The sequence below is a fragment of the Uloborus diversus genome, chromosome 7, assembly GCF_026930045.1.
Source record: "Uloborus diversus isolate 005 chromosome 7, Udiv.v.3.1, whole genome shotgun sequence".
Classification (NCBI taxonomy): Eukaryota; Metazoa; Arthropoda; class Arachnida; order Araneae; family Uloboridae; genus Uloborus; species Uloborus diversus.
This window is the reverse complement of record NC_072737.1, coordinates 152,218,127-152,232,169: the sequence shown is the minus strand read 5'-3', so window position 1 is coordinate 152,232,169 and position 14,043 is coordinate 152,218,127. Positions and strand designations below refer to the sequence as shown.

Genomic DNA, 14,043 nt, shown 5'->3' with positions numbered 1-14,043 from the left:
TTATAAATTTTAGCAACAATAACTTACAGTTCGTATGTGACCTGGAAAACCATGAAGGTCCGTGAATGTCATCATTTTTTTTTTTAATTTTTTTATTTTTATTTAATTATTTATTTATTTTATTCATTTTATTTATTTATTTATTTTTTTTTTTTTGCCTCAAAGGAATCTTTTACTGAGGAAAAATATATTAATTTATAAAAAAAAACTGTTATAAAAAATGTTTTGTCTAACAGCATAAATCTAATTAATTTGTGATGTAAGATTTTTTACTGCATTGAATATGAGGTAAAATTAATTGCAGTTACAATACTGTAAATTAAATTCTTTTAAATGCACCTGTCTGACTTGTATTGTAACTAGTGTTTAATTTGGTTCCATTAATTTTACGACCATGCTATTTTCGGAGTAGAGTCCAAGAAAGTCCTTGAAAGTGCTTGATTTTTACTCTGCAAATAGTGTATGCACCATGCTGTTAAAGTCATACTTCAGCAAGAGCATTACTACTAGGGCTGTTTGCCCAAAGCAGTACTGCTTAATTTGAGCATTAGAAATGCTGTCATATTTAAACTTGCATTATTATAGTTTTCATAATTAAAATTTTTTAAAACATTTTATTTCAAAATGTCTTAAAGTCTCCACAAGCCAATACTGCTTTCTAAGAATGTGAGAAAAGTGATATGTATAAGAAAATTCCACTATTTCTCTCATATTAAATATGTTTCCTGCAGTTTTAACAGGGTTCGTACCCTCCTTCAACACTCCTCCAATACTCCTTCATTTAGGACATTTTTTTGAAGAGCCCTTCAAACTCCTTCATTTTTGTTCCAATTCCTTCAAAACTCCTTCTTTTTTAGTTAAGACTACATAATCTTCCTATATGTAACTTAAAATCCTTCGATCGACAACTTAACTTCGTCATAAGACGATTTTAATGTAGTAATTTCGTAGATTTATTTTTTTCATAAATATATGAGTTACAAAATAATCATAGAAAAGATTAATGTTGAAGGAGAAAATATTATTAGATGACTAAGACGTTTCACAAGTGAAGTAAAACATGCTTAAATAGTGCTTGGCTGTATTTTCAAGTTTTATGATTATTGCTTTTCACTCCACCACACACTCGTTTGTTTAATTAATACACAAGTAGATTTACTGTATTAGGTGATTGTGTTAAAATACAATTGTTTAATAAGCTGCAGTTATGATATTGTAATAACAGAATTAAAAAAAAAAAAATACTAAGCACTTTTCATAATGCACTCAAAAGGACAAAATAACTTTTTTGGGTCAGAAAGGACAATTTAAGAATTCCTGTAGTTTTCGAAAATTCCAAGAAAATGACACCACAAACAAAAGTGTGGCTCAAGTCGTGAAGAGTATTTATCATCATTATCTAGCTTTCAATCACAACTTTGAGTGTTGAAACATGCATATTTTTCTTATTGGGAAAGTTTAGTTTGAAATGACTAAAACTGCACTTTTCTTTGTTTGTGGTGTCATTTTCTTGGAATTTTCGAAAACTACAGGAATTCTTAAATTGTCCTTTCTGACCCAGAAAAGTTATTTTATCCTTTTGAGTGCATTATGAAAAGTGCTTAGTTTTTTTTTTTTTTTTTTTAAATCTCATTTTATCTTTTTTAGTGTAAATGTATTTCAGAAATGGAATAATTTTACCCTCACAAAACTTCCTCTTATTGTTTCATATAAATGCTCAGTACTAAAAGGGAAAAAACCTATATATGTGCCTAAAACGTTAAGCAATTGGCACTAAAATTTAATCCTTGTTCCTCTCTAGGATTTATGCTTGTTAATTTCATGCCTGCTTCAGAGAAACCTTGATTCAAAATTTTCATTATGATTGCTTTTAACGTTACTGTAGCAAGGCAACAAAATTTATAACAATGGGTTTTATATTTAAACATTTAATAGGGAAATTACATGAAATTTGCTGTTTTCCACCCTAACTGAAATAATAATTTTATTCTAGAATTTTAATTTTCAGCACTAAGTTGTACCTTAAGAATAAGCAAATCATTTAGTGAAATCCCGAAGTCTCTAAGTGGTCTAGTTGCAGAGATATAAGCGAAACCTGGCCTCAGATTTCTCAGTGACAATCAGGCTAGGTATAATAAAAATGCTTAAAAAAGGGTCATCCACAAGTGATGACCCTTGAGGGAGAGACGTGTTCATGAAATTGTGATGAGGAAGAGAGGGTAACAAAAAGTAACATTGCAGTTATTATATCAATATGTTAATTAAAAATATGACATGTGACAAGAGGCGCAAGGTGAAGTGTGACACTTCATGACAAAGGAAAAAGGGGGTCAAGTATGTTGAAAAGACTGCGACATTATATATGTAAAGACAGCCCATTAGTACTCCTCCAAAACTCCTTCATTTTATTTCTGAAACCAAGTATGAACCCTGTTTAAAAATATGGTTAAATTTTAGAAGATTTGTAATGTGGTGTGTACAATGTGTTGTATTAAAGAATTTTCCTTTCTTGTACAGATAGCACTAAAGCTTCAGGTTCTAGGCTTGTTGGTGATGTTGATTATGATGAAGTAAAAGATGTTGCTTCCTATATTACTCCCGTGCCTGGTGGTGTAGGTCCTATGACTGTGATTATGCTAGTAAAAAACACCGTTATTGCTGCAAAACGTTCATTGCATCAGCACATAGTATGTATTTTTTTCTTAATTGCCATTGATACTAATATCTAAAGTGTAGAAAGAGACCGTTTTCTATTTTGAAACGCCTCTGATAACACTTTTGTCTACAAAGCAAGTACCGCTATAAATTTACAATTTATTCAATTGATTTTCTGCTCTTTTAGTCTCTTCATTAACTAAATAATTTTGTCATAATTAAAATTGAGAAATGAAATTCAAATGTTGCCAGTTTTTTTTTTTTTTTTTTTTTTTTTTTTTTTTTTGACATTTAAAGGAAAAGGATTAATAAACTTTGATTACTACGTTTGATTTTTATTGGGTTGTTTTAAAACTATTTAATATTTATGTGGTGTAAAAAATTAGAAATTAAAATACTGTTAAAATTAATACCCAAGTGTTTTTTTTTTTCTTTTTAGGTGCATATTTTGTATAAAAATTCAGCAGTTAATATTAAGTAGTTTTAAATTGACTTAATTTTTGTTTTACTACTTAATGTTACGATGATTTTTTTTTTAATGGTTACTGTGGTATATTTGAATGAGTTTGTAAGAATGTTATGTGTCGTGACATTAAAGAAAAACTAAAAAGCAGCAAAATTTCATATCTGAGTGTTTTCTCTTACATTACAATTACTTTGAACTTTAAATGTGATAAAATTAGTGACAATTTGAATTAATTTTTTACTATAGCACTGTACTATAACTTTCATTTAATGTGTAAAAAATATATTTGTTTACCAATTATCAAATATTCGGATTTGTTTACTATTTGATTGCTGAATATTAAAGCATTTGACCGAACCAACTATTCCATTTGTCTGTCGAATATGCAGTTTCCCCAATACGAACAGAGTATGATTTGCATCTCTAGGGGGGGGGGGGGGGGTTAAACCATCTACATTTTTTAAGTACAACTTAATTTTTAAATTATTGTTGATCAAAAGAAATTTTTAACATACATTTCTTGTGTTAATTTACTGGCGGCTAGAAAATTTCACAGTTAGAATATTTCTATGAATTACACTTTTAGTAGTTGGAGATATAATTCTATATACAATAGAATCTCAATTAGCTGGAGTGATCAGGACCAGACCACCATCAGTGAAGTGAAAATTCTGGATGAAACAGGGCACTTAAAAATGGCTGTCAGAAAACCATGGAAAATTTAACTCTGCAAAATGTATTGTGATATTAATGAAGCAGTTTACTTCAGAGATTCCCAAACTTCAGACCTCTGTGGACCCCTCCGGAAAAATTATAAACTTTGGGAGCCCTCCCCCCTCCCCTCCCTCCGGCGAGCACAAAATAAAATTATTTGACACAGTTAAATCTATTTTTTCTAATATATTTTTACTCTTTTTTTCCTTTAAATGTACCTATTTACTCATTGTTCTGTATATTTTTCGGAGCTCTTGTCTGGTTTTCATGAACTCGCGGACCCCTGAGGGTCTAGGGACAACAGTTTGGGAAACTCTGGTTTACTTTGTTTCACTCTTTAAATTTAAACCTAAATATGTTTCAAAAAAGAAAATTACTGTTTGGTTTGATTGCTTTTGAAGTTAATGGCAGTTTTAAAATAGGGATTATTGACTGAGTTCTAAATAGTTACCAAATAAAATTAAAGAAAGCTGACCTTGCTTAAACAATGCTCCGGTTAAAAGAATTTCGAATAATTGAGGTCAAACTGTACTTTGTTGATGCTTTTAAATAAGTTGAAAATGTGTCCAGTTGCAATTTTATGAGGTGCAAAATTGCTTGTTTTAGTTTGAGAATATTATATATATATATATATATATATATATATATATATATATATATATATATATGTTTATCTATCTCTTTTTGGTATTTTATTTCTTTGGAAATTCAATAATAAATAACTCTTTCTTCCACTGAACCTTTTATTTGAAAAAAGTAGCTTCTTGATTGAAAAAATTCTTTTAATTTTAATATGTCTCAAGTTGACTAAATAATATTATAATGTATACATTCAAAGCATTCTAATGTACTTGAAATTTTTTTGTACTAACTGGTTCTCTTCCTTTAGGGTTGATTGTTCATCTGAAGCTTACTTGAAGTAATTTGATCAATTTGTACACAGATTTTAAAAATCAATGTTTCATCAATATGTACTACTTTATGTCCATGCAAAGCTGTATAGAATTTTTATCTGGTCACATAAATGTTGTTAAAAATATTAACCTTTGTATTTTTATCATTTATTCACCATGGACACTATATTACGTTATGATTTCATGAATCACTCTGAAACAAGAGGTTAAGACCAAATAAAATAATAGTTTAAAAAACAAAAATAAAACACACTTTCGTAGCAAAATGAACTAAAAAGTGAAAAATAATCTTTGGATGATAGTAGTTGACCAATCACTTAATTTTAATGTAATACAAAAAAGCGTAAGGGGCTTTTTATCAGTTGTCTTGAATTTCTTCCATTTGTTGACCATGCAAAAATGTAAATAGACAGCACCCCACCATTGGATTGGTATCCAAAGATTATTTTTCACTTTTTAGTCCATTTTGCTATGAAAGCGTGTTTTTTTTTAATTTTTAAACTATTATTTTCTTTTCTTTTTAGTTTAACTTGTTTTACGAAAAATATTCATTTCAACATTGTTCAAAATTTTTTATATTCATGAAATTTGCCCAAAAAAAGCGACTAAAGGTCTCGGGTGGCATTCGAAAGGTGGTCTCTCAAACTCCAAAAAGAGCAACTGTACCCCTTAAAGTGTAATAGCCGAGCTCTAAAAGCATTCAACTTCGCTGATAAATTGCCTGTGGAGTAATTGTCTAATCCAGCTAATCCATTTCAGTCATCGATGTATGTGTGCAGAAATCATATCTGCATTACTTTGAAAATTTGAGATGCATTTGCATAAAAGTTTTGTTCAACAATGGTCTGATCAGCAATGAATTTCCAACTGAAGGCTCACCTAAATTTTGTCATGAAATTAGTTTAAAACAGTTATATTTCATGGTCTAATTACCTTGTAACATTGGAACAAATTTTGTCTGATGCAGAAAAATTAAAGGTTTTTGTAGATATTTTTAAATAATTTTTGCAAGCATTTTTTAATGTTTTTTTTTTTTAATTTTTCCTTTTTCACATTGTTGGATTTATGCCAAAATATTGATTAAAAATGGAGGAAACTAACAATTAAAAGCATTAATTAATTAATTTGATTATAAAATATTGCATTGTCCTCGGGTCTGAGGTCACGTGCCAAATTTCAAAAGAATCCGATCGCAGGAAGTGGGCGAAATTTGAGCTGCAAGATTCCGTTACAAGATACATACATATAGGTGAAGCTAATAAAAGCGTGTTAAAAACAAACTGGAGCAATGTATTAGAATACATATTTATTATAGTTAACATTTTCAGATGCAAAAAGGAACTGATCTAGAAAAATGAAGCAGTGAGTAAATCCTTTATTACCTCCAGGGTTCGTACAGGTCCTGGAAAGTCATGGAAAAAATATAAGCAAATTTCAGACCTGGAAAAGTAATGGAAAATTGAAATTTTCATTCTAAGTCATGGAAATTTATTTAAAGTCATGGAAAAATGTCGTGTGCAAAAAGAAAGCAACAGTAGCTAAAAGGGCATTAGAAATCTAGAGTGATATAACAGTATTACGCATATCAAAGCCATTAAAACTGGAAATTTGAATGATCCCAAAAACAAATCTGAATTTTGAAATCTTATTGCATCCACTTCGGTAGCAGCCGCTGGTCTTTTCCTGCAATGTGATTTTACTGCTTGGACATCACTCACTTTGAATTTATTATTATTTTCAACACTTCTTATATTTTGTAGTAGCGAACTTGTATGTTCTAAATTTTGCCACACCCACTCAAAAAATGCAATACAATTGCATCCAAGATCGTTTTCATTACTCGTAAAACTTTATTATTATATTTATTTGAGTTTATCATAGTTTGTTAAAGGTTTTAGAAAATAAAGATCTTTAGTCAGGCATCAAAATAGAGAAATAGGGGAATTCTAGTACTCTAAAACAGTAGTGCCCAACATACAGCCCGCAAAACTAATCCATGTGACCCACTGCAACGTTCAATGTCAGGAATCAAACACTGTTCTGGAATTTCTGAATCTCTTAAGCATTTGAAAATGTGCAAATAAGTAAACAAGTACATTTGAATCCAAAGATTTATTCACTACTGAATGCATTTTTAAAATAAATATCTAGTTTAGAAATATGAATTAACGAAAGAATGTGGCTTTACTTTAAAGTACCAAAATACTGTCTATTTATGTGGATGATTAAATGTACAGTTGACACTAAAAGGAAACCTTGGAAGCAAATTTATTGAAACTGAGTAATAACTAATTCAACCTTTTCCCCATTGGTCATCATTCTGCCGGTTTATAAAAAAAAAATTATTATGTATTTAGCATCATTATATTCCATTCACTGTATTTTTACTTTATTTAAATTTGTATTTTTAAGACAAAAAGAAATAATTTAGTTTTTTTTAGGTGCACACTGATATTTTTTCAATCACAAGTAAGTCATTTGATGAGATAGTGACATTCACTTACAAGTTTTGCTAATGCTCATTTCCAAAAATTGACAAGTTTGAAATTAAATAGTGCTATTCTCTTCTTGTAGCATGGTCATGAAAATTTTAATGAGGTCATGAAAAAGTCTTGGAAAAGTCATGGAATTTTTTTATCTTAATGGAGTATGAACCCTTTACCTCAGAATATTATTTAGTCAGTCAAGCTGTACAATAATGAAAATGTATCACTGTGCAAACTTAACCTTTCCTTGTCATTGCCTTTTGAGCGCTTCATGTAATTGTTTCATTGATATCTCTCCTGAGTAGAAGTAGAGGAAGAACTACTAAACATTTTTTGACTATTAGACAGATTCTGAAATTCTTGGAAGTGCAAATAGAGGTTTTTTTTTTCTACACTAGCAGTACTTGCACGGCTTTGCCCCTAGTAGAAAATTAACAGGTCATTTGATTCGCCTATATGTTTACAGTTAACATCTACGATGCGTTTAGTATTTTTTCTTTTTTTTTCAAGATCTTTTCATATTTTTGGTAGATTTAAAGCATGTGACTTGGCATGTAGCTCAGCATGAACCTGCCTTCAAAATATTTTTAAAGGGGAAGGAAGTTTCCCTTCCTTGCTTAAAACGAAAAATAGGACATTTTTCCTAAATTAAACACAATAGAAAGAACTTTAATAGCGAAATTTTAATAATTTACTGAATGTAATTCCATGAAAACTTTGAAAATAAAAGCAGACGACTTTTTCTTTACAGATAAAATATTTCAATTTAAATCCTTTTCAATAAAATAAAAAGATTTGGATGGAAAGAATTCGGAACTCCAGCGCTCGAATACGCTACCTTGCGGTGATTTATAAAACTGCGAATGCAACTAAAACATTGCCACGTTGCGCTCCACGTGTATCTGTTGACGTAAACGCGGTCAGTTTGTTCTGAGTAACGCATTCAACATGTCTAAGAACGCCTTCAACAACAGAAATTAATTCGTCCCTTACTAGTATTCTCGAGCTTCTCAAAATAATGTTAGTTTTCCTTATTTCTTTCAAAAAAGTATTAAATGGTGGAAGCATAAACAAGAAAACTCTGGATTAACAAAATTGGATAACGTTATACCAGGTAAAATTTTTTATTGTTTTGTATGAATTTGTAAGAATATGAGTTTTTTTTAATCTTAAATTAATTTAACTAATCATATTTTACAGCAGCATTTAGTTGGAATGGACAGTATGCAAAATATTTTCTTGAATTTTTTATAGTAGAACAAAATGAAAAATGTTTAACCGAGAAAGAATTTACTTTATTCCTTTTATTCTCAGCTGAAAGGTTTCGCCAAATTTGTTTAGGGTTATTATAGTTTTGGAATTGTGCGAGCAAAGTAGCCTTGGCGAGATTTCGCGTTTTTAGTTAAACCATTTTTAATTTTTATCATGAGTGGAATAAAATGATAGTAAGATTACAGAATTCGATAAGTAAAAAGAAATAGTGGTCAATCAACTGAAAAGAAAACTACCACCATATATAAACTGTGAGTACACATTTTATTTATTTTGTTCTGAGTAAATTTGAATAAATATCAGTTTTTCAATTCGATGAAGAAAACAAAAACGAACTTAACAACATTGACTGGACACTTTTCCTTAACCTAATTCCACATAAATGATTTAAATAACCTTTGTTACTACAGTGTCCTACTGAAATTGAAAGTATGCAAATAAATTTTCTTGAAAATATTTATCGCAGAACAGATTGAAAAATCCAGAAAGAACGTTAAGAATTTGAACAATAAAAAATAAAAGTTCGCCAAAAATCTGTTTATAAGGTTATGGTTTTAAAATTGTGTGAAAGAATAATGTATCTTGTCAAGATTTCGCATATCAGGTAAATCATTTCCATGACGAATGAATTAAATGCATGATTTCTTTGGATATCCAATCATATAGTCATAGAAATAAATTATCTAGTGTTAAACGTTACTTTTGACAGTCTGCCACGTATGTGCACTATGTGACAAAAATGTCAACAAATGCCGGAAATGGGAAATGTCACGAAACTGAACTTAATATGTACTAATGTATAGAAAAAACGGTACAAAATGAAAATGCCGTTCGAAGCGAATCAAAAATTTATGAATTCCGAATTCAACATCGTGAAAATGGCTGCTTCAGAACAACTTACTGTGTGTTCTGCATTAATTGTTTACTTTCGTAATACTTTTTGGTTTCTAATCTCTTTCTATATGGGTCAGAGTAACCAAAAGACTTTGAAAAATCTTTTCAAATGAATAAAGCGAAAAAATCATACATAACAACAAAAATCACAACACTTTTAGCATTTTCTTCGTTACCACATGCGTTTGTTTTAGTTTTTAATTCCGCCATTAGACAGTGACTGCAGTGCCCCCTATAGTTCGTTGGAGTTGCGAATAGGCGAGTTTTTAAAAATGTTTAAAAGGAAAAAAAAGTAACAAAACAAAAAGACTGAAAGAGGTGACTATGGTAACATACAAAAATTTCCATTTCAGAAATAAATTCAATTTATTTTTAATTTTTGATTTTATTCTCGAGTTAAATTCTTTAGAATCGTTTGGCATGCTTAAGGTAAGCCTTGAAGTTTGCTTTTCCTAAACGATTCCTGCAGCTTTCCAAATATTCATAGAAACTTTGAATAAACGTTATCTGATGCAGAAAATTTCAAACTTTCAAAAGACCTAAAACTTTAAAATGTGAATGAAGTATATCTTTCCCGTTCAAATTAATGCGAAAAATTGGCTTGAAATTGGAATAAAAATAGAACAAAAATTTCGCAAAATTGCTTCAAAGCGCTCACCTCTTCACTGCGAACTAATTTTGTGCCGAATTTCATGAAAATCGGTTGAACAGTCTAGGCTCTATGGGCGTAATAGACATCCAGACATTGAGCTTCATTTTTTTAAAATTAAAATACAGTCAAACTCTCTTATAGTGAGCATAATGGAGTGCTGGTAAAAAACTGGTTTGTGAAAAAAATCATTAAAATTCATTCGTATTTGCTTCCAAAATATTCCAAAGAAGTTAGTCCTTACATTCCAAAGAAGTTAGTTAACATACTTTGAACTGCTCTTATTGTCTCTTTCTTGCTTTACTGTTTTTCAAGAAAAGCTTATGGCTCGAAAACAGTTGTCATTTGCACCCTTGACTTCCATAGTAATTTGAAGTTTGTCTGCACATCAAAAGCCATTGACTATGTTGAGGGTGGTTCAGCTTGAAACTATTCACATTCAGGGGCGCCGACTTGCGAAAATTATTGAGGGGGCCAGATATAACCGGGAGTTTAGGGATTATGTAATCCCACGGAGGTTCCCCCCCCCCCTCCCCAAATAAAGGTTAGATTCTTTGTGCCTTGAAATTGTCAATTTACATATTTTCTGGTGTGCATAATTTAAACAAGCAAACAATATGTGACATGGCGTTTTCAAAGTAAAACAATCTCAAAATTGTATTCAAATATTCTGGTACAACTAGATCATGTTACTTGTCTTAGTAAGAGACTTTTTTTTTTTTTGTTCTATTTTATGGGGAGCCCTGCAGTGCCGTAGCTTAAGGCATTGATATAAGGTGACACTTGACTTGCATGGAAAAGCACTTCCAGAGATGCCGACTTAAAAAAAAATAGTGGGGGGGGAGCATAATGGGGGGTGTTGCTGCGGGTAAGTTTTTTAATTTGAAATGAAAAATAGTGAGTTTTAAAGTTTTTTTTAGCATTTTAAAATCATATGATCAACATTAGAACCCCAAAAACTCTACAAGCCTGACACATATTTTTTGCCTTTGAAAAAAGGAAAAAATAAATACAAACAAGCACAGTATGTTTGTAAAAAAGGAATTTACTTTACGCATGTTTTTTAAGACTAGTTGTTTTTTCATTTGTGATATTGAAAAACATATATAAGTATAAACGCAGTGTCTCAATGTGTAGGTCATTTTTGAAAAACTCAGTTGATTTTTCAAAATTTGTTTCACCTCTGTTTAATGAAATCAAGCACTCTTGTTCAACTGCAATGACCTGCATGAGTCCCAAAAGTATTCAAAACTATCACGTCTCCCATTTAATATACAAGTCAAACCCTCATATATTTTTTCCAGATTAGCAACACTTATATGAGCGCATTGCAGCACTGCTTACTGGAAACAGACTCGACCCGTAAGTTCGTGCAATGGGACAAATTCAAAGTGTACTTGCAGCACCGTAACACTATCATTAATCACACCACTCATTTTCAGTTAAACTGCTTACTATCGTAATAATTATTTGTTTTAACTCATAAATGTATATTTTACAAGGTAAACTATCTTCAAACAAGGAAAGTAAAAGATAAATTTATGAGGTTAGAAAGCATAATATAATTAATAATTTTCTTGATTTATTGGAGGGGGGGCTCTGCCCCCTCAAAAATATTTTTGAGGGGGCTCAGGCCCCCTTAAGCCCCATGGAGTCGGCGCCACTGTTCACATTTGTCATTGTTTTCGTCGCTTTCGTGATGCTTTAGTTTGAATTAGAGCACAATAATCTCGGAAGTAACTGAGAGGTGATAACATTGGAAGCAACTACTTCACAAATATTTTTCAAATGATTCTCTACTCCATAAATCAAAGAAAAGTGCAATAATAACATGTTCTCAGGATTTTTGACTCATCACTAACTTTCGGTTCACTTTGGGACGTTAAAGAAATTTTCCAAGAAAGGATAAACTAAGCTGGAGGTCAATAGAAATTTTATGAATCACAGAATGTTGCTCGCTTTAAGCAGAGTTTGTTCATTAAAAGAGAGTTATGCTCCTGTAGATTTAACATTTTAGCAACCAAGTAAATCTAATTTCCTCGTTAAATCAGGGCTCATTATAAAGGAGTTCGACTGTATAGCATATAAATTAAATCTGCTGTGCAAAGCTAAATATTTAAGTAAAGGATTTTTTTTTTTAAATAAATTTATCTGGTAGCGTTTTCTTTTGTTGTGCTTCGTAATGCGCAATGACGGATGGAACCAAGCTTGTTTTATCGCGAGATATACTTATGTCGCCCTCGTTTCCCAAGGGAACAGCTTTTTGCTGTATTAATGCTTATGAATCTAGTCGTAGTCAAGATACTTAAAACAAAAATGGAGAAAGGCGACTACTGACTGGTGCTGCTCTTGGTCTTTATATTTTAAAATCTAGCTTTTTGGTTACATTAAAATGTATGGGCATTGGTAGAGAGAACTGTATGAAAGGCATTATAGTACTTTGAATTTCAGACCAAACCTGCTAAAATAGTTCAAGCTCTTGAATAAGTAACCTGCATAGATAAAAATACTTCATGAAAAGCTTTTTGTCTCAAAAGTTGCTCTTTAAAAAGGAGAAGATTTTGATAGTGGAGTTTGTCTTTATCCTTTGGCATGAAATTTTGTCACCAATGTCTGCACTTGAGAAATGTTTTTCCTTTGCATATGTGAACATAAAGTGGTGAAAATCTTTTTGCATGGTGTTACCATAAAGCAGCAATGTTACCAGATTAAACTTATTCCCTCACAAAATGTAATGACCGTGCCAATTTCCCAATTATTGAACTATCTCCTCAAAATGTGAATTCATTAATTGCAGTTGTCATTCTATGTAACATTTTGGTCACAACATGACAACTTGACATTCTTCTTTAGTCTGCATTAATAGGTTTAGCTTGTGTTATGAAGTTTTTTTGGGTGTGTCAGCAATTTTAATTTTCTTCTATATCTAATATAGAAAAAAGTATTGGATTCGTGCAAATTTTCGAATTTTGACGGATTTGAACGTTTTGAGGTGTGCTGAGTCCATTTCGACCATTTTTAGAAAATGTCTGTGTGTGTGTGTGTGTGTTCGTATCTGTGTGACCAGTTTTTTGTGGCTGCTCTACAGCAAAAACTACCTCATGAAATCGAACGAAATTTGACATACATAGGTGCCCCTATGTGAACTTGTGCCCATTGGTTTTGGCGCGAATTCCTCCAAGGGGGGGGGGGGTGGAGCAGTAGGGGACGTTTCTTGAGTTATGCGTGCCTGCTATTCCCCAAGAGATAACTGGCGGAATCAAACAAAATTTGGTCCATATGTTGCCCATAACAGGTACAGGTGCTGATTCAATTTTGGTGTCAATAGCTCAAACGGGGGTTGAGCTATTGAACGTTTTTGTCGTCAATTGTGACTGCTGTATCTCAAGAAATGAAAGGAATCAAACAAAAATTTATGGACAAGTCGCCCTTAGAGGGTATAAAAGCTGATTCTATTCTGGCATCAATAGCTGAAAAGGGGGTGACGCAGTCAAACATACTTTTTTTTTCCATTGTGAGTGTCATATCTCAAGAAGTAATGCTACATTCTGGATGAAATTTGGAATAAATGTGAATCCATATGTAAACAGGCGTTGGTTCAATTTTGGCGCCAATCGCCCCATGGGGGGCTGACTTTTTTTTGTGTGTGTGAATAAAAATAGCTTTATAAATGCAACAATAAGAAAGATAAATAGTAGCAAACTCGTCTGCGTATTTCGCGACTGATTTTAATCGTTGGAAAATGACTAAAAAATTACAATGATTTAAACTTTTTAATGTTGCCATCTTGTGTTAACAAATAAATGTTTGTAACTATTTTAAGCAAGGCTTTTAAAATAATTTTCATTCTTTGCTTTGCTATTGGGATGGTCATCAAGTTTTAGCGTGTGTAATTTTGTTTTTGTTGGGAATATTGTTTCCTCGTCAAGCATGGGGGGGGGGATCAGAATTATAAGAAAGATGTAGAAGAAAGTTTCGTGATGGCCAGAACAT

At 31.4% G+C, this 14,043-nt stretch overlaps 1 protein-coding gene across 1 annotated transcript in view; it reads left to right on the top strand.

The window, feature by feature from the left end:
- The window catches only part of LOC129226084 (C-1-tetrahydrofolate synthase, cytoplasmic-like), a 31,431-nt gene extending 26,561 nt beyond the window's left edge, over nucleotides 1–4,870 (top strand). Inside the window, exons 9-10 of the mRNA XM_054860675.1 lie at nucleotides 2,518–2,687; nucleotides 4,725–4,870. Coding sequence (XP_054716650.1) covers nucleotides 2,518–2,687; nucleotides 4,725–4,730 — 176 coding nt within the window. The 3' untranslated portion in view covers nucleotides 4,731–4,870. The remainder of the gene's footprint in view (nucleotides 1–2,517; nucleotides 2,688–4,724) is intronic.
- The last annotated feature ends 9,173 nt before the right edge of the window (nucleotides 4,871–14,043 follow it).